Genomic DNA, 24,372 nt, shown 5'->3' on the forward strand with positions numbered 1-24,372 from the left:
TGACAGAAAATCATATGACTTCTTTTTTTAGTTTGATTAACAAGATCAAACCTGGCATTGTTAAGAAGATCAATCGCCTGTCAACTCCAATAGCTGGCTTGGTAAGTAATAGCATCAAATATAATATCTGGGGTATGGCACCATCATTTTAATGAGCGCTCTCTCGCTTACTGTTCTTATATGGTCTTGTTACAAAAGCCTACTAAGTTTTCAAAGTTTTAGCTTCATTTCCATTTTTGTTTAAAACTGTATCATTAATATGTTGTCTTAGACTGCAGATTCTGTGATTTGGGTCTGTAACTTTAATTACCTTGTTGCTGCGTGAAGCTGCATCATCCCCAGATGTATGAAGCACTGATGGCTCCTGTGCACAAGCCTAACTAGCGTTACTTGTCTCTCTTTAAAGACCACCCTCTTGTTTATGTTCAGAAGCCACTTCAGGTGTCTCTTTATTAGGAAATGGTCAGATTAGGAAATGTTCTGTGTAACTGAAGTATTTTTAGAATGTGCTTCTCCCCACCCACAGCAAAGCTTAGGTTGCATTAAAATAACTCTGATGATGCAACAATCTCACTTCAGGCTTCATTTGAGGGAATTGCCAGTGTTTTGGCTATAAATCACATTGATGGGGGAGAGGGAGGAGATACATATAACCATTTTCACAGGAAATTTAGATTTCCAGTGTGCCGTTTGGCAAACTTGCTGGCTAGAGGCTGTAGGAGAAATTTTGTAACCATTTAGCATCAGAAACCTTTTTGTGCAAAAATAATGCAAAGAATTTTTGTATTTCTCCCCCCACCACTTCCGAAAGCCTTTTTGTCTATTCATGTCACTAGGATATCTAGGCCATTTAGTCTTTTCATGAGAACTACTGGTCCCATCTTAAAAGACCCAAGGTGAACAGGGACATACATGATTTCTGTAACAAACGGAGGATCTCGCTTTATGGTAAACATGCAGTCTTAACATTAGGGAAAGTTACCCAATGTCTTAATATGAGTAGAATGCAAAGCATTGCTGGATACTTTTATTGTTGGTTCGATCCATTAGAACATAAAAACCCGTCTGTTTTTGCTGGTCAACTTCTCATTAGAGAATAAGTGTAATCAACTAAGCTGGAGGTTGTAAGATTGGGTTAACTTGCCATATATCATTGCACAAGCTGAGAATGTGTATTTCCACATCAAATGAATGTAGAAAGTGTTAGTTGCTTTTGTCCCAGAAAAGCTGAGGGTATTAGGCTTGTGAATAATGAGTGCTGCACATTCTTTTCCTGTGAGGTATTGTAGAAATGATTCAAATGAAATCAAAATCATTCTGGGAGGACAGTACAGTTTATTCTATAAGCAGTTTGGTTGCCTAAGTGGCTTCTGAAGTAGCCATTTGATCCAATCCAGAAAACCCTAGGCTAGATTTCATTTCTGTGGTGACATAAGTGTTGTCTTGAATCATAACTGCAAGAACTCTGTGGTTTAATGCCTTTTTTTGGTTGCTTCCACATGCAGAAGTTTGGAGTATTCATTAGGTGTGTTGTTTATATCTTACTTGTAGTGTATTACTGTTCCTTCAAGTTGTTTCTCGTCTTCACAAGTCTTCAAAAATAAAGGGGAAGAGAGGTGAATTATTCTCATAAACCAAGATCATCCAGTAATATTGTTGTTAAAATACCACTTGAATATGGTAATTGAGAATGCTGATGTATTGTGTTAACCTGTGAAAAAGGTTTCTGATAAGTACTTCAGATTCAGAAGATCATGATTATGAGGGCCATAATGGGAGGGTTTTAGAGGATGGTGTTTACAATGGCAGTATTGTGAGGGAAAATGCATTTTCCCAGACTTGAGAGGAACAGGCTCAGCTACCCCAGATTTGAAGAGCCCAGCTTTCATCCTGGCATGTAAAAATCAAACTAAAAATGATCGGGTTTTGCATTTATGGAAAAGCAAGCATTGATACCTGACAAGCTTGGGATACTGCAGCTGATGAACCAAAGGATTTTGAGATGGAAAGATCTTGAGAAGGACTTACCTGGGAGGCTTGCTTGCCGTGTTATGGAAATATTTTCATTGCTTGTAAGTTGCTTCTCCCACAGATCTGTTTCTAGAGTGTTTTGTGTGGCTTCATGTGTATACTTTTTGTGGCTCTCGCTTCTGCTGATTTCAGTGTCTTTCAGTATTGCAGTAATTATTGCTCATCACCAAGCCTTTATAAGATTTAGAAATAACTGTTGGTAGGGGGGATTCTTTTTCTTTTCTTCCCCCTCCCCCCCCCCCCCCCCAAGGATGAACAGATGCTGCAATTTGAATTTGGGTCTTGCAAATCCTGTAATCAGAACATCATGATTTTGCTTGAAGTTCTTGGGGCGTGGTGGAAATAAAATGATTGTTTACCAGAAGTAAACCCAAAGAAAACCTGGTTCTCAATAAATATGGACTCTTCAGCTTGAGTCCCAGCATATGAGATGGTTAGATGATTTGGATATAATCACATGAGGGGGAGGACTTCGTGGTCTGACAACATCTTTTCCAAAAAGGCTCTGCTGAGCATTCGTGGAGGTGCATCTCTGGCTGCAGTGCAGTTTTTTCCCCAGAAACCTCGTGTTTCCAGCTCAGTTGGCTGAACACAAAAAATCATAAACTGTGATGGAAGTTATAAGACATCACAAGACAGTGGGAAGATGAATGAGTTTTGTATACTACATGCAAGCTCACCATATCTGTCAGAATAATATATTGCTTATTTCTCAGGAGGAGTAACTTTATGTTCTGTAGCAAGGCAAACTTTTAGTTATAGTAAGTTTCCAGCTGAGCCCAGGTGGTGAAGCAAATTTGGAGTTAGTGTCTCCTTTGGAGAGTGGTAGCTGATGGGAGTATTGCCTTGCAGCGTACCAATTTGGTCTTCTAAGGCCATCTATCTTTCCTTGCATCTCCGGTAAGGTGAAAGTGCAGTGCTTTGCTCTGTGGCTGGGAAACATTACATCAGAGGCCTGAGGGGTGAGGTCAAACCACAGGACAGAGTCGAAAGCCATTGGGTTTTTAGAATTGTAAGTTAAATACCATTAGTGATAATTATTTTTTTTTAAGTCGGTCCTTGATTTCAAACAAGCAGGGATGTTGCTAACTCTGTCTCTATGTGAGTGCTGGATGAATATTAGCACCAAATGTCATATACATCAAGTTCTTCAGCTTTGCCAGAGAGGGATTTTTTTTGTGTGAACGTTTGGTTCCCTTTCACACAAGAGAATAAAACTGCACATTTCTAGGCAGTCCCAGGTTTGAACATGGGCATCTGAAATACAGTAGAATGGGATGTTGTTTTGTTTTGTTCTAGTGGGGAATTAAGGTTTCTTTAGGATAAAGGAACAGTTTTCCAGGCAGGATTTTTCAAACACTTTATTTTTCTGGTTCACCAAGGCTCAACATGCCCTTCTGAAAAGTGCTATTCAAGCATCTTTCCCTCTCTTTAATGCAATTTAATGTAACATCACTACATTCTATAATTTACTTATTTAATGTATCAGAATGTATTAGTTCCACTTACATCGAGACAGCCACTTCAGGCAGTGAAGGAGAGCTACTTTGTTACAGAGGTCATTGGTGTGTGCCTCCTAAATGGGGAAAGTAGGGAACAATAAAGGTAAGAAGGGAGACATGGAAGAAAGCTATACTAAAATGAAAAGGGAGATAAAGACAGGGCTGGGTAAGATTAAAAATGTTGCCATTAAAAATATTTTTCTGAGCCTTTGTGCCTAACACTTTGCAAACTGTGGAACCGCCCTGGTACTTCCTTACCTCTTGTCATCAAGTGAAGCTGGCCAAAGTTTCCTTTTCTGTGGGAAAGTTTTCTTGACAGGGTTGTTTGTTTTTTGTTTTTTGTTTTTTTTTTGTGATGCAGGAGAATTTTGACATTTTGACTTTATTATAAGACACTTATAAAACAATTTTTCAGGTAAAATCCACACTTGCAAAGTGAAGATTTTATGTTTTATTTAGGACTTAGCTTCAAAGTTCCTTTTCTAGGTTACTTGGAATCAAATTAGATGTGTTTTCCACTTAAATTTTAAAACATGACAATATTAATATGAGAGGTTTTGTTTTAATTTAAAAAAAAAGAATTATTTTCAAAGTATATTTAATTGTGAAGTTCATTTCTTCATGCTGAAAATCCTGACTATATATTTTCTCCTGCTATTCACCTCCTTCTGCTTAGTGTAGCCATGATATTGGTTCATGCTTTCTGTTTTCTTCCATTTTGTATTTTTTAAATTATTTGAATTTTTAAGTATTAATCTTCTGCTCTGTGAGTTAACTAGTGTAGGCTACATTAGTAATATTAACAGTAGCTCTTGGAAAAGAGAGTATCTCCTTTCTATCCCTCATGAAAAATGAGGAAGCACAAACACACAAATACATGGACTAATTTACATAAAAGCTACAGTTGCTTGCTTTGCTGTGAAACACCAGAAGACAAAGGCTCAAACCTGGATGGAATTGTTAATAGTGCAGCAACTAACAGTGTCCAGAAATGCTGATTAAAAAATAGCCTCATAAATGCTGGTCAAGAGCTGACTAGTGGGCCGATAACCATTTGACATATTCTGTTTGCTAGTCTGATGTTCTCTTTTTGTAGCAATGAGGGAGTAATACTAAATGATGTAAACCTTCTGAAGGTTTTGAAGAGTACCAGAACACATGAAAGATGGGAACAGACGTTTTAGCAGGGTCTGTTGCAATAGGGCAAGAGGTGATGATTTTACGCTAAAAGAGGGGAGATTCAGGATGGATATAATGGGGACTATGTTTTTTTTACGTAATGGATTTTAGTGAAATTTTGTTAGTGCAATAAAAAATGCAATTGGAAATTAGCACGTAACTTTCTGTTGTAAAATTCAGAAGTTTCAGTTGATGTTACTTCATACTTCTAAGCAGATTTTCCTTCAATTTTGGGAACACAATGGGCACGCAAACTGTGGAATGAAAATCCTGATTAAAAAAGAAAAAAGAAAAACAGAAAAAAACAAACAATGTTATGACTTTTTTTGGTCTTTGTAAAGTTATGGAGCATTTCAGAAACCCGATCATTATGGCTAAAATATTAAGAAAAGTCTTGCCTTTTATATAAAAAGTTTTAAAAATGTTACGTCTTGGAGTACTTTGCAAAGAGTGCTTTGACATGGTTTCAGTTCTACAGTTGAAAATAACAGAGCATGGGTAGAGGGAGTTTTAGTGGCTTTTCCAAGGTCAGTCGGTAAGTCGGAGTATGGTAGGGGTTGACTCTCTGTCCAGTGCACTCACAAACTATACTGTAAAAAAAAACAACAAACAAAAAAAACCAAAAAAACCTAAAAAACTAAAGTCAGACTTTTCTGTTTTTTTTTTTTTTTTATGAGGACCTAAAGCTATAAATGAGCAAATGTCAGGAGCGATGCAAGTCCTGATAGGAATGTATGTGGAACTATAAATCACTTCTAATACCCTTTCTGCTGTCTTATGGGAAAGAGGAATGTGGCTCATATGGAAATACCTCTATTAGACAATTAAGAAAAGAGGATTGTGTGCTAGAAAGGAAGTATGGTTATTAATAGTTAGAGATGACATTGTTCTGTAGTCTTTCAGTGCCTGATAGTGGGAGTATGTAATCTCATCAGTAAATCACTGCTGTTTTGTGGCCTTCTGCTTGACAACATATGGTACATTTCAGCCTTAGCTCTCAGTTTCCTTTAATTGTTTTCTGTTGCTGCCTAACCACTTTGAAATGTAGGGTGTGGGGAAAGAGGAGGTTGATGCAAACTCTTTGTGACATTTTTAGTAGCTGCTCAGGACTTCAATCAGGCAGAATGAAACCCAGACACTGGATTGAACTTGACAGGTTTTGGGTGAGAGATGATGAAATTAAATGTATGGAGGAGACACAAGTGGGAAGAAATTATATCGGTACAGACCCCAAGAAATGAAGGTTCAGCTGCTTGCCCTGGTCTCTTGTCAGGGGACAGTCAGTGCTGTGCCTGTTGGTTCATCTCTGTAAATCAAAAGTAGTATTTTGGGGAGGCTTTAAATGAGACAATTTCTTCCAGACTGGTGCTTCCAGCATGTTACTGGGATGAGATGTCAAAATGTTAATTAATTTATTTAAAAATGCTTATAAACTAACTGTAAAGCAATAGGATGGGCAGCGAGAACTTTCTAAAGTGGAAATTTTTCATCTCTCCTCCTGCTATGGAGCAAAGCTATGAGAAAGTCTGACCTTTTTTGCCTCAACTTGCCAGCACTTAACAAAATACGTAAATATGGTTGCCAAACAAACTGCAAAAAATTTCCATTTCTCAACTCAATCAGCTGTTGTCTGTATGCTATTTTTATTTCCTTAAATAACTGATGACTCTTTCTGTGTTTGTAAAGAAACATTCCTTCTTAACTGGGAAAGAAATGCCAACCACATAGAACAGGTACACACCTTAAATCATACTTGTGACATTTATAATCTGTTTGCTCCTGCCTTTGCCAAGGAAGTGCAGTTTTGAGATTTCTTGCGGCAGTTGGTCTTTATCTGTGTTAAATCTTCCTGAGCTGGACGCTACAGTGACTGGTTTGTCAGATATTCATTGATGTGTGGTGCTTAAATTTTGTGGCAATTTCCAAAGAAAGTAGATGTTAATTGCAGCAGTGATAACTTTTTCTGTGCTTTGAGTGCTGGAGCTGTACAGCTATGTTACTGGCTCTTCTGTTTGGTATAAAATCCTTATGCAACATCTTTTAACACCCATCTGAGCACCTCCATGCCTGCATGCCTGTGTTGAATCACCCTCCTCCAGTGATGTGTGTAAAAAAGCAATTAAATACAATGCCAATACCAAATGTGGGGTGCTGAGCTGCTGCTTTCTCCGGGGCATGAGGACAGGGAGCAACATGAGTTAGCCTGGAACTAATGCAGGAGCTCAGATGGGCATCAAGGCAGACCATCTCTGAACCTGCTCATTGATCTGGGTGTGCTGGCAGAGTTTCCCTTCAGCACAGGGTAAGTCTGTATTAGGGCAGCAGAGATTAAATACAGCAGTAGGACCAGAGCAAAGATTAAATACAATAGTATTAGGCTACTCTGCTTGAGATGCAAAACATTTCTGGCTCTTGAAGGAAGCATAGTTAGAAGAAACATACCAATTCTCTTTTAGGAAGACTGAAATAGTAAGTCATAGTCTAAAAATCAGGGACTGTGTGACTTGAGGATCTGAGGCAACTTGCTCTGTTTCAAGCCCTGTATGTGGAGGGACTGAATTTCATCTGTATCAAATTGTTGACCTGTGTGTGCAAAAGAGAAAAACTTGTATATACAGGGGCAGGGGGAGGGGGTGGAAGGTGCCAAAACTTTGTGTTTCAAGTACAAGAGTTCTTTACTTCTTTCATTACTCATTAGGCTTCAGGGGTGTTTCACCTTTAAGTGGATTACTGTCATTCCAGTTCTGTGTAGTGGGGTGACTTGGCACTAGAGTATTTAACGTGGTTTGCTTGTAAAGTCTGTTTTGTATAAACTATTTGAGGTGAAAAGCAGATCACTTGATTTTTTTTAATTTTTTTTTTCTTGACTTTGACTGGAATCCAACTAACTGGTGGGAAAGTTAAGGCTTGTCTGAACACAGAAATAGCCTGGGATGGTTATTCCATATTGGCTTTCCAAGCCTGTATGTTCTTTGCAGTAAGAATGCCTGCAAGGAGGGAGCTAAAGTAGCTTTGTCCAGCCCAAAATGGGATGAAGCTGTGAAGGACAGAGAGCTCTCCTGACCTGCAAGGCTTGTCAGCCCAGGGCGCCCATGTGCTGTACTTTTGCTCTTGTCTTTTCCAGCTGGCCTTATTTGGTAGCACCAACATCCCAGAAACACACCTGTGGTTTACAACCTGATACTCACTCTCTTAACAGTAAAAGCCTTATTTGGTACATATTGTTGCTGTAATATACATGGCTATAATGTCATAGCAAAGGTTATGCTATAGCTGGGTAAAAGACAGAGGCCTGAGAGGAATTTCAAGTCGTTGAGGACAGTTGGTCCCTTGCTCTGTTGAACACCTTGAAAGCTGTCAACTTGGAAGTCTTGTTTCAAAAATATCCCATTAATTCCTGTTGTGTGTTTCCCTTAATCCCATCACTCCTGTTGGAAGGAAACTGTTGAGCTCAGTGCTGCAAGAGGTTGCAGGCAATGAGATGAGCTGAGCAGAGAGGTCTTCTGCTGGCCACTACATATGGTGGTGGGCAGTGCCAGGAGCTGAGGAACAAACTCTGGGGAAGATCCTTCAGTACACACACTGGCCTTACAGAGGTCTGTAACTGGCTGTTGTCATTGCAGGTGGAATTGGGGTTTGGGGGGTGGATGGCCCTTTTTGTTCGAAACCAGAATAGTTCTTATCTAATGCTGCTTCAGAACGTGTTTTCCATGATGGCTGAACTCTGACAGTCATGAATTGCAGTGGTGAAGGGGAATATTCCTCCTTCTGGCTGATTTAAAGTTATCAATACTGGAAGCACTAAGATAATGAGAACGTTTATGCATAAAGTTTCATTCCTGCATTCTGGCAGGAGGAGCACCTGCTTTTTGAGAGGAAATCTGGAAGTGAATCGTTAAAACAGTTGGTGTCTGTAATCAGGTATAGAGCTGGGGCAGGAAATCCCTGTGTCAAGGATCACAGTAATTTATTATTTCACCTAATGTGGAAAAACAGCGAAGGGCACACAGAGGGGAGTGGCAATGCAATTAGCACCGTTTCTGATCTTTGGCCAACATGGTGCTCTGTGCACTCTGTTATAGGTGGGATAACTTACTGAAGCCTGGAGGTCAGTCTTAAGTCAAATTATCCCTGCAGGATGATTGCTTTAATTATTATTTTTAGTTTGTGGCCCAAAAAGAGAGGGAAGAAAAGAGTGGTTTAGCTTTTCCACCTACTCCTCGCCCTCCTTTCAGTTCAAGGTCCAATGCATTAGAAGCCTTTGGAGAACTGTAGGAGCAGGGATCACAGTCTACAGATGGCATGAGTGGGTGATGGGCACTAAGCATCCCAGTGTGCAAGGCCAAGGTGGTAACTGTGAGTTCCTGGCTTCCAGGCCTGTGGTCACACCACAAGGCTGGCTCAGCCCCATACTTTGCTCTTGCCCTCACCCCTTCTGCCCCCACCCACACCCACAGCCAGTGCTAATAACCGAAACATACCTCCGAGGAAGAGCAAGTTACCCAACTTGTTCAACGAGCTCCTGCTTTAGGTTTCTTCCCTTACCCCACCTCCAAATATAAACAACGCTTAGCTGCACAGTGATGCCACTGCAAAAGGCAGCGCTGAGGTATGCATTTAACCAATTTGAGCCAGCCTTAGTGGTCAGTATAGTGATGCATCTATCCTACTTTTTTAAAAAATACCTCTTTTTATACTGGAAATAGGCCCTTATTTAGATGCCAATAAAGATTTGTCATGAATGCCGAACTGAAGGAGACACAGTGTAAACTCTCAAGAGGACTCCAAATGTCTCCATAAATGTAGCACTAAGAAAAATGCCTCTTAAATGTGATCTATTCAGATGATTTTCAGAATTCTATAGCTGAAAAAATACATCATTTTCTCTTCCTAAAATGTCAGAAATGCATTGTTGTGTTTTGGTTTTTTTTTGCTGGGTTGTTGTTGTTGTTTGTTTTGTGTTTTTTGGGGGGTTTGTTTGTTTGGTTTTGGGTTGTTTTTTGTTGTTTGGTTTTTTTTTTGTTTTGTTTTGTTTTTTTTTGTTTTTTTGTTTTTTTGTTTGTTTTCTTTTTTTCCTCTGGGAGCCTGGAAAATGAAAACGCCTTCTGGCACAAAGTCACGGTCTGGGTGATGCTGTAATACTTCCATGTGAATATGCCTCATGGCCCTGTGAGCATAGGGTGTAATTATGAAATTCAGTTCCTGTTCTTCCCCTTGATACTTTGAAAATGAAAAAAAAACCCCACCAAAACCAACCCCCTAAAAATCTCACCTCCACCAAAGAAAACCAAACCCAAGTCAAAAAAACGGACAACAAACCCAAACTAACCAGACAACCCCCAAGAAAACCCTAGCCAGACCCAAAACAAAACAGAGCTTTGTATTGCAGTAAAAGTAAGGTTTTGAACTGAAACAGTGGGTGTTTGCATAGAAGTAGGAGACACCTGGGGGACTGTCTTCATCTGTTGGCTGATGCAGCCAGGAAAAACAGAAAAACACCATGTTAATTAAATTGTTTTTCTCCCAGGTGCCAAGTGAATTGAAAGATGTGCCATAACTTGTATGCCTACGAGATCTATCTGTGTTTCAGTGCATATGTGAGGCTTCAGAAAAACAGTTAACCAGGGAGAAGACAGGCTTACCACACAGCATGACTGCACCTTAAAGAAAGAAATGTATTTACATGCTTGTTTAAATTAATATTCCTGCCCCACCCAGATAATAATGATAATAAGGGATTTATTTTTTAATTAAATTTCATCTCAAATATAGAAGCTGAATTTACTGTGATCTTGTGTTGCACATAAGTAGTCAAAATAAGATGGTATTTACACATACTTACATGGAGACCTCTCTTAATTGCCTTTCACTTTATGCTCTTTCACTTTAGAGATTTCTGAGATTCTTTTTGTATTTTACACACTTTATGTCTTCTTAGGTTAGTGGGTGGTTGGTTTTTTCATACTTAATGCCAACTCTTTCTCCAACTTTTTTGTATCTCTACTTCTGTATTTTCCCTCACTTCCCTGTTGCTCATGCAGGTTTTTTTCCTGGTTTAGAAGCTCTTGCTCTATTTTCTGTTTTTTATGGGCATTGAGGTGTATTTCCCACCATTGCCACCACCTCACCAGCAATGTATATTTGTCTTCCTTGTCATAGTGCTGTTCACCTTTGTCTCAAGTTCTTGCCATGGTGGCATATATTAGGAGTTGATTCCAGCTGCAAACATGGCACTAATGCCAGTGGCAATCCCTCAAATTTTATTTCATTTTTTTAAATTACTTTTAAAGGAAGATGTCTGTACTCTCACGTTTTCCCATACAGTGACTGGCTTCTTTCTTCTTTGCAGTCTGGAGGATAGCAATGGGAATGAGGAGCCCTGTTGTGGCAGCCCTGCTGGAGGTGCAGAGCTCTGGTGCAGCCCCCCTGCCCCTTGTCTGGGAGCAGGACTTAGGTCTGGCAAGGAAGAACAGGGAAGACTCAGCTCTTTGCTCTCATGATGTCCATAAGGCTGTGTTCATGAAGCTTTGCTACAATATGGGACAGAAGGAGGGAATGGACCACAGTCTCACTTTCAGTATGGGCATGTTATCTTGGCTCCTGCTCAACACTGGTTAGAGGGATGCTTTAGCAACAGGCAGAGGGAATGGTTTGTGGCTGGTGATGCACCATGGGGACCAGAAAGGCAGGTGCATGCCTGAAAACATGCGGTATTGTGTCATTCCCTGGATCAGTGGTATTTAAATGCCTGCTCGTGGATGACCTGCTTCCCACTGCTGGCTCTGTCTCTCTTGTATTACGACTTCGCAGAGTTTTTGGGTGCGGTTTACTTTGAAGTTTGAGACAAAAATGAAATGCTGAAAGGTAATAGCTATACCTACTCAGCATTTTGTGCTGTGCATTTAATGTAAGTCTACTGCGTGTGGGAAACTCAAATTGTGCTGGGAGCATCTGAAATGCTCTGCCGTTTCATCATGCACACCATCTGGGGAAAAAGAAACGGGCCCCCTCCACCCCCCAGGCTCCCTACCCTGTCTCACCAAACACTTAGAAGTAGTAATAACATACCAGAAATAAATTGCTACTGAATTTTGTGGTTAAGACTTAAGACTTTATTTTTGTTGTGATTTAAACTGTAATTCTATGATGCTAATTCCAAGTTCATTATGGAAATGCACTACTGGAGCTCTGTATTAAAAGCGTGGAGTTAATTTTTGTCCATATAGTGCCTGTCAGTTCAGGAGATTTCTTTTTTTAATGGTCAGAAACCTCATGTTTTCTATATAAATGTATTTGATCTGCCTGACCATGGAGCCTTGCCTTTGGACTGGGCATCTCTTCTCTCCCTTTCTGGTTTTGCTTCCCTTGTGCTGGTAGATGGCAGCAGTATTGCCTCTCATGCCCCATTTTATGGGTATAACGGAACCAAGTTCTCCAGTTCTCATTTTATAGGTCCCTTGTCTTCTCTCATCATCATGCTCCTCTCTCTGCAACTACTAATTTGAATCTTGCTTGAACTTAAATGGCCTGCCCTCATTTACAGACATCTGGAACACCTCAGTGGTAGAAGGCAGTTGTGGACATAAGTCTTTTTTTTTTTTTACTTCAAGCATGCCGCTTCAGTGACTTGCAGTCACCAGGAGGTAGATCTGTTGTGTTGCGCTTCTCCAGACTTATGAGTTCTGAATGCTTAAGAATAGTTTTTGTGGAGTATGATGAGATTGATTGGAGTATATGCTTTGAAGCTCAAGTTGTAACTTCAATTAGTCTTATTTAAAGTACAGTTATATTGGTAAAAGGAATAGCATAATGGCTTCTATATTTGAATGCATTAATCACTGAACAATGTTCCTGTTCACATCTCTAATGTTAAATCTAATTGCAAGGTTGATAGCTTGTCTTTTTTCCCCTGCTTATTTCTGTGGTGCTATTTAAAATTAATTTTAAGGTTCATTATTCTGGTAGAGTTTAAAACTGCTATTAGCTATTTTGAGACTTGTGGCTTCAGTGATTTACAATGATTAGGGAAGAGTAACTTGGCGAGGACAGTATTTACAAGTGCTGATTTGTTGAAATGATACCTTTTTGTGTCAATTTGCTAACCTGAGTAATAACTTTTTGGGTGCCATCTCATGGTCTCTGGGTGTCAGTTCCAGGCCCTGACCGGATGAGAACTGGCGTTGGGGCAGTCCCACATGAGATGGTAGGTGTGATCAAACTGCTGGCTTGGGAGCTGGGGGAGGCACATTTTGAACCATGTTTTATCCTGCACACAAAGGCTGTGAATAGCTGTGTTCTGCCTCCTATGTTGTCTTTCCCTGGCCTTTGGGAAGTTTCTGGTCTCTCACCAGTTTCTGAAGGTTTTGGCTCATGTTGGCAATAGGTGTTCTCAGAAGCTGTAAGTGTTATTTATCAAGAGGTTGATGTTTGATAGGTTTAATTGCTGCGACACCTTCAAAATTAATTCTCTCGTGTGCCAACAGTTCAGTGGTTGTGCAGCCAAGCAGCCACTGATGAGCAACTCCTTTGTTTTCCTACTGCTTGGGGTGTAGGCAGCATCCATTCCTCTACACCTCTGACTCTTCTTCCTTGTTTACCTGCACAATGTGCACATTTTCTGCAGTTCAGTTGATGTAACCTATCGCTTTGGGAGTTGACTGTGAGTTTGGGTGGTTGGTGAGAACAATTAGGGCATGTTGCCTTGATCAGTGTCAGTGTTCATTCCCTTGCAACTACTTTTTCCTTCTGCTCTGCAGAAGTTTCTTGGATTTCCCGGACCCCTGTACACTGACCTGAGAGGTGCCTGTCGCTGTTTACCAAGCAGCTCCCCTTCTTGCAATGGGACTGTAGTCTGTGGCCACTTCCATACAGAAGAAGCGATGTCTTTTCAAGTCTTTGGGGTTTTGGTACTAATCATAGAATCATAGGATGCCTTGGATTGGAAGGGACCTTAAATATCATCTGGTTCCCACCCCGCTGTCAGAGGCAGGGACACCTTCCACTAGACCAGGTTGCTCAAAACCCGGTCCAACCTGGCCTTGAACACTGCCAGGGTTGGGGCAACCACAGCTTCTCTGGGCAACCTGTGCCAGTCGCTCACCAGCACTCAAATATTAATTGAATAAAACTGCCACATATAATCAGATTTCCCTATGCTGTATGGAAAGGAAAAGTAAATGTCCCTCCTGGCTTTACACCCCCCATCATCAATCTCCTTGGGCCACTGGTGCAGGCAGCCCCCTGGGCACTTGCAGAGGCTAATGCACAGGCAGAGGTGAGGTTGCCTGTCCTCCATCCTTCCAAGCCACTTTGTCTCATTTGCCACCACATCATGTTCCCCCTTGTTGTCATGTCATCCCCCTGAAGCAGAACAGCTCCCACCGTGGCACATCGCACATCAGGCTTTGAGGCAGAACCTTCCCAGTGTGAGACACTCGGGATCTTTTGGCTGTGTTAACACAGAGCCTGCAGCCTGCACAGGGAATACCTTGTTCAAATGTTTTCCTTGAATGAAGCCATGTTTACAGACTGATAAGAAATACTAGAATCCTGGGGACCCTCAAAACAGAAGGTTGTGGGTATTCTTGGGTTTCTTTTACTTTTTAAAGCCTGTATTAGAAGCAGTGGTGTTTTCTTTATGGTTTTTGTTTTTAAAGAAATTTTAAATGATGGTATAATTGTTACAGGCAGTGATTATGTGTCAAAAAGAAAAAAAAAAAATTAAGGTGTGTTAAATTGCTGAAGTAGAGCTTTTCCATACTGTGGAACTCTGTTACCAGTACCTTGATTTAGGAACCCTGCAAATGACAGGGCTGTGGGTAGCTTCTGAATTAAGTAACTTTGTGTACCTTTTCCTGTGGCTTACAGCTGAAGGGAGCAAGTGCGCAAGAGGGCACATTCTTTTGTTGTTGATAGCATTCCGCCTTAACGAGAAGGAATTTCTTGCCTAATGCCTATTGTTTATGGAGTGGAAAGAGATCACAAGTTGTATAATCTTTCTCTATCGTTTGATTTATTTATTTTTAACCTTGCTCTTGCAGCTGGGTTGATCTGCAGCAGGTGCAATGAGTGGTGCTGTAACACGTTAATACCCTGCACCTATACTCTGTAATATTGGTGTGAGTTGGGGGGGGGGGGGGCATAAAGAGGGGAGGAACACGAGAGGAAAAAACCCTGATGTAAGGAAGCAGCAGCACTGAATACAGTTTGGTTTCTGTCTCTTTGGAGCTTTGCTCAGCAACCAAACCCAGACTCCAGGTGCAGTATTCCCTCAGCGGTCTGTGAGCATAGAAGCAGTGTGTCCCTCCTCTTCTTCCTCCCCTGCCAAGAGTTTCTGGGTGGTGAATGTCAGTAGCTGGAGTTATTTTTAAAGGCAAGAGGTGAGGCTTGTCGTGCAAAGCGAGGAAGAGGGCGTTTGTTTGCTGAACAGAGCTGACATCAAAGTGGAGATTGCTGCCTACTGGCTCACTGCTGCCTTATGCCAGGTAATCTTTAACATACCCCTCAGTCACTGAGATCTCAACCCAGCCTGCCTATGTGCATGAGGAACGACCTGTGTTTATGATCCCAAAGATTGTTTTTTCAGTATTATTTACGTGAACTGGACTTTGACATTCAGAGGCTGTCGCTAATCATCTTGCAAAACCTGCTTAGTGCTTTTAACTAAGCAACTGCTTTCTACTTCTCTTTGCAGGATAATATAAATGTTTTTCTGAAAGCGTGTGAAAATATTGGACTGAAAGAAGCTCAGCTTTTTCATCCAGGAGATCTTCAGGATTTGTCCAATCGAGTTACAGTCAAGTGAGTTTTGTGGTTTGTTTTCTCCCTCCCCTTCTCCCTCCAAGATGTTTCACGGTCTTTTTTTTTATTGATTTATTTATTTTTAATGTTTGCCTATGGAAAATTCTTTTAATCTGGTACAAGCAGTTCTGAATACTGTGGAGAGGGTTTAAGCCTTGTTGAGACTGGTAGATATGATTTGCACAAATTTAATTTTAAAACATGAGTATTATACCTTACAAGCAAAATAATTAATGAATATTTACAGGATTTAATATACGAGAGAGAAACTGTTCAGGTTATTTTAAACTTGGAGCAAAATTAACTGTTAAATGGTATCGCAAGCATTGCTTCCCTTTATGCTTTGAGATTACTGATGTAAAATCTGAAAGGCTGAGGTGGTACTTCTGATACTTATCTGAATGGCTCCGAGGCTGAGGTACAGTGTTCCTCAAGGACTGCGGGTCTCACCACTCCAACTATTAATCAGGTGTTTGTTACTGAATGTCACATCTCCTGTCAATGGGGGTGTAGAAATCAAGTACTGAATTGCACAAAGGGAAATTGTCATGTTTACAGAGAAAAGAGTTTTCCTGTGAAATAGCAGTGGTTTGGTTCAGAAATATAATTGATGGATTCTCAAATCTCAGGACTGCTGTGTCTCCTATTAGGAGTCTTAGTAGTTTCTGCGAGATTAAGGTGTATTTTTACTGTATAGACACTTAACAGGTGTTTTAAGATAAATGTGTCATGGAAAAATATTGTCCTGGGGCATCTTGCTTTGTTACAGTATTAGCTGTTTTTATTGTGTTAGTACAAAGGGTGGATTTATTGTCTCCGAAAAAAAGAGAAGCTTCAGTGATTCTTGCTGAAAACCTATCAGGTTAAATGTTAAGAATTGATTCCTATCTTATATTGCTGGTTTTATCAAAGAAGAATAGGCAGTAATCCTTCTGTAAATACAAGGGAAAAAAAATACTGTGAAATGACACAGTTGCTTTAATTGGAAAGAAATCTCTATGTAGGTGGATCTGGCAGTAGCATGTTGACATACTCTCTGCCTGGTTTCAGAATGAAAGTTCATACCGTTTTGAGGTCTGATACTTGAGATGGCAATGCATTTTCCAATCTTTGACTCATACCCGAAACGTATTTAGGGACTTGGCACCTTTCCAGGATGCTGGTATTCTTGCTGCTGGTTCCTACATCATGCCAAAAGCTGGAGGGTTGGTAGCTTCTAACATGCTTTAATTATCCACAAAACCCTCACTACAGTTATTTTGGTGGAGGTTTGCTTCCAAGAGTATCACCAGGAAGGGTTAGAGGCGGTCAGGAGCTGGTCTTCAGCAATGTCAGTAGTGACAAGCTGAAACCCTGGGGAGGTCGAGTTAGCAAACTGTTGTGCAAGGTATGTTGTCCAACTTGTCCCTACTTTAACAGCAGCTTCCAAGTGAGGTCAGCCATGAAATTAATCCAGTGGGTCTGTAACCAGGTTTTGTTGGTGATGTGTTTTGTTTAGTTTTGTTTTATCCTTTCAGCTCTGCTGGTTCCCCTCCCAGCTCTGGGAACAGAGAGTAAGGCTGGAATTAGAAGTTGCCATAAGGCAGTGGGGGTTTTACATCATAGGTACTTGGCAACAGGTTAGTTGGTGATTTTCAGAAAAGTAGGTTTAACCATTGAGCTCTTCTTACTGAGAGCAATGAAAGGGGTCTGGGTTAGAGCTGGGAAGCTGCCAGCTGCTGGTGGTATAGCCATGCTCTTTTAATGCATTTCAGTATAAGTTTGATTTTTCCAAACTGTTATATGGCAGTCCCACAGTGTGTGTAAAATACTTAAAATAATTCAAAACTTCTGTATCTGAGCATGCTGTAAAGTGGTAACCTAAACTATACCAGCACATTTTGATGTGTTTAGGAGTTTGGAGGGGGATGGGAAGTTTTAGTCCAACAAATGAAGGAAATAAGTTATACGAAGAGAGCTCTCCCCATTGAAAAGTTTATTATGAGTCATTTGATTACCCAGAGGGCAATCTAGTCTTCAGAGGGTTTCCAGAGAGAGTCATATGTGTGTCAGGAGAGAAATGCTATCTGATCAGGAGCTTTATCTGATGTTTTGTTGTTTTGTTTTTTTTTTTTTGTTATTTAATAGAAATAAATAACTTCATATATTTGAGCTGAATTACCAATTTCGTCAAAACTTGTAGGATGCCAGGCCTCAGAAAAGGGATACTATTTCATGTCTTGCTTTCATATTATCCTCTGTTAACCTTAGTTTCAGCATTAGAAGTAACTAATTTCTTTTCCCAAAGAGGGGAAACCTTTTTTATATGCTGATTTTTATAAAAGATTACATTCAATTTTTGGCTGTCTAACATTCCTAAGCAAATCCATTTTGCTGCTGTCACCTGAGGCTAATTGCCCACATCTTAAACCATCTGCGATAGGTTGTGCAGGATAACATTTACGTGTGCCTGAAGCGGTGTGTATTTTGACACCTCAGCAGTATTGCTGTATTCTGCAGTTGCACCACCATTACAGCATGCTTATCTACCCAAAATAGATTAAATAAACTGTTCCTGAAACAGTCAGCTTTTCAGGCTGAGAACAGCATGCTGGTGGGATACACATATGTACTGCCAGGCATAAGAAGATACCTGATTTGCCTTGCATGTGGAAAGGAGATAAGAGGAAGGTACTATTAAAAGGGTGGGTCTGCTTATGTAGCTAAAGGCAGTCATGAGAGTTGTCATTTTATGTCAGAGCAAAACCAATTTCTGATGCTGGCTGGGAGGTTGCATCTCCATCCCTGCCATGCTGGGCCTCCTGTAGACTTCTCTAATTGTTCTGATGCCTCTGGTGCTGGAAAGGTCCTGGAGGAGGATCGCCTGCCCACTGAGGATGATGTGCTCTGTGGAGAGGTGTTCCCTCTGTTTTTCCTGCCTCTGCTGCCTGGCAGTTATGTGTGGTACCTCCTTCTCCTTACCTTGTGGGAAATCATATGCCCTAAGGCTGTTGGCATCTTGTGCTGTGGTCCTGTCCACCTGGGCAGGCTCCCTTCCCAGAAGGAAAAGTAAGTTCTCCTTGTACCTTTAACTGTACCTTTGCTGATAAGTGCTCGGTCTTTCTATCTCATCAACACCACCACAATGCCTTTCAGAGATACTGAACTTTGTGTGTTGGGTGATGTTCTTTTGTCACCTGAGTTAAGGTGAAGACTCTCTGTTCCTCATGGCTTGCCAGAAGCTGTGCTAAGAAAATAATCTTACTACCTGGTAAGGAGGTTACAACTTTCACTTGTATTTTGTTTTCTATTGCAAGTGAGATGATGCATAGGGATAATGAGAAAGTCCTCTGTAATTACAACTAGTATCTGGGACAGGAGAGGCAAGAATCCTCTTAAATATCCAGACTCTCAGTTCCAAGTGATTATGTGATTATCCTTTTTGCAAAGAAAAAGCTCCTTAAATTTTCATTGTTTAGAAGGTTGTGTGAAGAGGGCTGGTTAAAATTACTGGTTGCTCTTCAAAGCCTTGCAAACTTTATGCTTTGCCAGATCAGCAATGAGATTAGTAGTCAGGTAATGTGGAAAAAATATACTGGCATGGATGGTTTCTTTTCTGCCAATGAAAACGGGAGTGTGCAGTAATGCCTGAGATTTATAGTTCAGTCTTTCTGTAAATCTGCAGAAGTTATTGCTCAATGGTATAGTACAGCAATGTGTCATGTGTTCCAATAAAGATTATCCAGATGGATTTATTCCTCGCCTACCATGTTTGGCAGTCATGTGCACATCATACTGTTTTGTGGCTAGTTATTTGTGTATATGCCTATGCATTTTTCTTCCATTCTTTCAGTGTATTTTATTTTATTTTTTATTTAGCCTAGGATTTTATTATTTTTAATTGGAGGAGGTGTTATTTTAAAACCCAGCAGCTTGAGAGGCTTTTTTAAATTCACACCAGTGAGAGATTCACTTCATTTGATTATTTTTTAGTCCTGTCAAAGTAAGAATTCAATATGAGCTCAGTGACTCTCAGTTGTCAGTTACTATTTAAAAATGTAAGTACGTCCCTACCCATCTCTTTATAGGTGACACACCCAGCTGTTCCCAGCTGTGGAATGGTTCTTTGTAAAATCGATTCGTGGAGTTGAAAGGGCGAGTTTGCTTAGGCAGATGCCAAACTTCAGTTCTGGTGGAATTTGTTATCCCAATCATCAGTTTTAAAGGAGGCAGCCTGAAGAGTCAGACTGAGAGTGTAAACTGTGTCTTGTCTTTCAAGCAAATTAATTCTTCTGTCTGAAAAAAAAAAAAAAAATCTGGAAAATGAAGTATCCACTCCACAAGTCTCATTAAATACTACTAATAAATCCAACAAACTTTTTTTAAAGCCACCACAAGCCCTTGAGCCCTAATGTTGAAGTTTGGTTTACAATATCAATTTTATTTCTCAATAAAATAGCAGCTTAAAATATTTGGCTCCTGTTAATATTTTTACTACAGGGTTATACTTAGAATGAGGCTCAAACTATCTCCCAAGGTAGCCAGAAGTATCTCTGTGCCTTGCAGAACTTGGGATTTGGATAAGGCCTTCAACTTCTTGCTGCTTTGTACTTTTCCAAGTATTTGTTATCAATCCTGTTCACTAAATGAAGTGTAAATTGTATAAAGCGAGCAGAAAACCCTGTCATACAAGTCTTGCTGAAGTTGAAATTAAGTGCATACATGAGATGAAGTAACTGAGCTCTGACCTATGGCCCTGGCATTTCTAACTTTTGAATAGTTTAAGCTTACCAATTTGATGTTTCTTTAGCACAATTATGTTTCATTATTTCCTAAAGAAAAAAGCAACTTTTGAAAAATTTGAATGCCATGCTTTGTGTTGCATAAAGCTCTATGTAACTAAAGCCAACTAGAGACAAGTAACAACTGTTACCTGTCATGTTCATCCTTGTGTTCATGCATTTCAGCTGATTTGGTTTTTATTTTTGTGGGGTTTTTTCTTTTTCTTTTTTTTTTTTGAGACAGGGTGTCTATTTCACTTCAGAGAATACTTTCTGAATTATAAAATACTGCAAAGAAGTTTAAAGATCAGATGCTTTTAAGATAAAGCCTGAGAAAATGAAATAGTTGCTGTGGGATGCGGCTGTAAGAACATATTCTGCATCTCTTCATCCATCTGGAGTAGGATGCCTTTAATGGTATTTTCTTCTGATTAAACAAGAATGACCAATTGTACCCATTATACCAACATTAACAATTTTAAGCATATATGCAAAATCACTACCAGCCATACTGCAACTCTTGTCCCTTACTGCACAACTCTCTTCATTTAGGGGCTGTCAAAAGGGAAACCTTCTAGGACTGACTAATTAAGCGAAACACAAAGCATCGTCTAGTACCCACCTTCTTAATCCCATAATTCAGGTTACAATAGCTTCAGTGCCAATTTACAGTGACAGAGGTGCCTTACTTGTCTTTTTGGGTGCAACCACTAAATGTGCAGATATAATAGGGTTCCTGAAAATAGCAGTGAATCAGTAGCAGAGAGTGGTTGAATGCAGGTGTAGCTTCTTCCAGTGCTACATTCAATCCATTAGTAGATTCCTGTTTTTCATGTGGAAAGTAACTGCATGCTATTTAGTAAATCTTAGGCTCTAATTAGAAAAGGGGGTTGTTTTGTTGTTGGTTTTGGTTTTTATTCTGTTTTGTTTAATAAGTTGATGTTTCTCATTACTTTAATGTTCTTCCTGTCTAGTCTTGGGGAATCTGCCAAATTTCCTGATTCCTGTTATTTCCTACTTGGGATACTTTCTTCTGCAGGGTTAACAAAGGCGAAGTGAAATTTCTGTTCTACGGGATGAATACTACAACTGTTGGATAGAAGAGATGATCTTTTGAGTGGGTGGTTGTTTTCAGTGCTCTTAAAGCTCTCCAAAAATAAACATTTCTAATTGTGAAAGCAGTAATGCATGTCAGTCTTTGGAAGAATTTTTTTAGGGTTGCTCTGCCAGTGCCACTCAACTCTTTTAGCTGACAAGTGACTTAGCTGGAAGCTTGAGGTATAATTATGAGCAACTCTCTTGGGACTTGTATCCCATTTTGTCCTTCAGGAAGAACTGCCATATTTTGCTCAAGGGAGACAGGGTCAAATACCCTGAAAATGGATACTTACAGGAGAGAGAGATAACACAAGCCAGTTTGTGGACAGGTAGCTCAGAGCTGGTGTTTGCTGTTGATAATACTGAATTCATACTTGGGCCACCTTCTATATTTAATACATTTGCAGAGTTATGCTTTGAGCAATCTAGCCTAGTGGAAGGTATCCATTTATGGTATTTATGATCTTTAAGATCACTTACAACCCAAACCATTCTATGATCTTTCTTCTGTTTCTATTTTTTTTTTTTTTTTTGCTTAAGAGTTTCATGTTTACAGTAAGAGTGCATGATGGAGCTGAACCTGAATTTGCTGTGCTGACTTTTTCCAAGAAAAATACATTTTTAATAAGTTGAAGAACCTACTTCTAATTTGGCTTTAAAGAAAACCCAAACAAACCAAAACCCAAAACGCCCAACACGGAGCCACCCTTTCCTGCCTTTTTATTTTCTGTAGAATAGAAAGTTGTGTATTGGATAGAAGCCAAGTGCTTCAGGACAAGAAATACAGTAGTAGTGAGCCCAAAACTTATACCTGTCTAAGGTCTCTAGCCTATACCTATGTGACTGAGGAGTCAATCACCACAAAGGCTTGAGCGTAAAGGTTAAGAAACTATCTTTGAATTCAAGTTGAGATGAAAGAAATAAGACTGCTTGGTGGGTCTTGAGAACTGAAATGCAAGCCACTTAACCAAAATTTAATTAGAACAATGAATGCTGCTTCCGCTTATATCCAGGGAAATAACATTTCTTACACATGTGGTTGTAATAGGCTTTTATTGTGGTAACTGAGTTTCCTAGTGACACTTTCCTTGAAATGGAAAATTGCAGCACCCTCACTTTAGAATGATTTTAGAAATGTTCCTATGACTACATAAGTGTGGAAATTCTCTCTTTTGTTTTTTTTTTTCCTTTCCCTTTTTTTTTCCTATGGACATATTCATAGAAATGGGTAATACTTACTAGGCATAGCCATATTCTAACCATTAAAAATGCTCTATTTATTCTGTTTATGATATAACTAATTTAAGGATAATTCATTTCACACGTTTTACTTGTTAATACTGATGACAATTATGCAGAGGTAAAGAAAATAAAAATAGAGCATGTTTTTTCAGACTTGTGGAACTTGTGCTTAGTGTAAAATATTCATGCTCATGTCCTTAATTTGGATAAGCTTTAAATCATTCCAGTAAAACCATTGTAGGCAATAAATTATGTTCCAGACTTTGGACAATACCTGCTAGAAACTTACTTCCAACTCTTCAGTGTAAAGTCTATAAAGTGTTGGGTGTGGTGCTGTTTAATCCTTCTACTTTCTGAAGTTTGTGATCATTACAAGAAATGTTGGGATTGTTATTTATTTTTTTCTAGTGAGTGATTTAAGTTACATTTCCTTTATGGGATTATTCCTTTGCTGGTATTTGATTTACCATTTATTCCTTTTGTGAAGATGTTTCTGCTTTAAGAATAGAAAACTTCTGGAATTGTATACTGGTACCTGCAAGTGTACATGAGTAGTCTGAAGTAATTTGGAAAAAAAACACATGTAGTGTCTGTTAGTTGCACTGAGAGCAATTTAGGCATCTCCAGTGTCACAGATCCATAGCTTTATGTTAGAATTCAAGCAGTTAAGGTACAAAACTGAATTATTTGCTGAAAGAGGTTACAGCAGCTTTCTGCTGAAAGGTTTGTTTGGTTTGTTCAAAGTCCTCATTTTTGATCCTATTACATTTTCAAAGTATTGCTGGAATAACATTATTACTAAAAGCCTTTACAATATTTTATTTTAGTGTTCTTTTCCTTTGTGCTAAGAGAAGTGTCTCTAACCTTCTAGGAGTCCCATGGGAATCCGGCTAAATCTTAGGCACCTGTATGCGTTGTAAGCATGCACAGCAATCCCCTAGCATCCCAGCATTAGATGCAGTTTATAAAGCAGTGCAGTAGAGAAGGGAAGGCAATTTGCATGACTAACAGCAAGTTACAAAAGAAAAACTGCATTTTTTTTTTTTAGTAACTTTTTATTTTCTTCTATACAAAAAAAAAAGGGGGTGGTAACTGAGGTTGGAAGTTGAAGAAAGAAGAATAAAAGAATAAGATTGTATTACGTTAATATCAATTGTACAGAAACATGTATGCAAGTTCACTATTGTATTATTTTTCACTCCACTTAACATGTAAATTGTTGAAGTTCAGTAAGCTTTTCTGTGGGCAGACAACTCAATAGGAAGAGCTCCTATATTTAAATACTGGGGAAAGCTGACTTCTTGAAGTTTTCCATGGATACAGGACTTTGTCATTTAACTGTGCTCTGTAAATAGAGAAGTTAAAGCTGGACAGTGGAACCTACTTCATCTGAAACTGTACTTTTGGCCATTTCTATTCCTGAGCTTTGATTGTTACATTGCTTTCAGAGCTTTCAATTCTAATTGCTACTACTGCTTAATCAGAATGCTCATAGTATCCTTCAAAATGGCATTAACTAGTTTCTTACTGTGGATACTGCAGAATGTAATTGATAATGCATTAACAAATTCAAATGTCTTTAGAAAGTGCATATCCATGTCAAGAGGGTTGCAGGGTCTTTTTCATCTTGTTACTGAAACCAGTTAAATGAAACAATGTCTTGCCGTCAAAGACAAGAAATGGTGGGGTAGGGAGGATGAAGCCTGCTAGATAGCTGCCAAGCTTAACCACACAAAAAAAGACTTGATCTTTTCATGTGT

General features: G+C 39.5%; 1 protein-coding gene across 5 annotated transcripts in view; it reads left to right on the forward strand.

Annotated features, from left to right (window-relative positions):
* The window catches only part of LMO7 (LIM domain 7), a 128,220-nt gene that overhangs the window by 39,026 nt on the left and 64,822 nt on the right, over positions 1-24,372 (forward strand). For all 5 annotated transcript variants that reach the window (XM_062636899.1, XM_062636900.1, XM_062636901.1 and 2 more), the window contains exons 3-4: positions 32-101; positions 15,406-15,512. In XM_062636899.1, coding sequence (XP_062492883.1) covers positions 32-101; positions 15,406-15,512 — 177 coding nt within the window. The remainder of the gene's footprint in view (positions 1-31; positions 102-15,405; positions 15,513-24,372) is intronic.

This window comes from Pezoporus occidentalis, unplaced genomic scaffold (genome assembly GCF_034315485.1).
Source record: "Pezoporus occidentalis ecotype Australia unplaced genomic scaffold, CSIRO_AGI_Poc_V1 ctg5, whole genome shotgun sequence".
Classification (NCBI taxonomy): domain Eukaryota; kingdom Metazoa; phylum Chordata; class Aves; order Psittaciformes; family Psittacidae; genus Pezoporus; species Pezoporus occidentalis.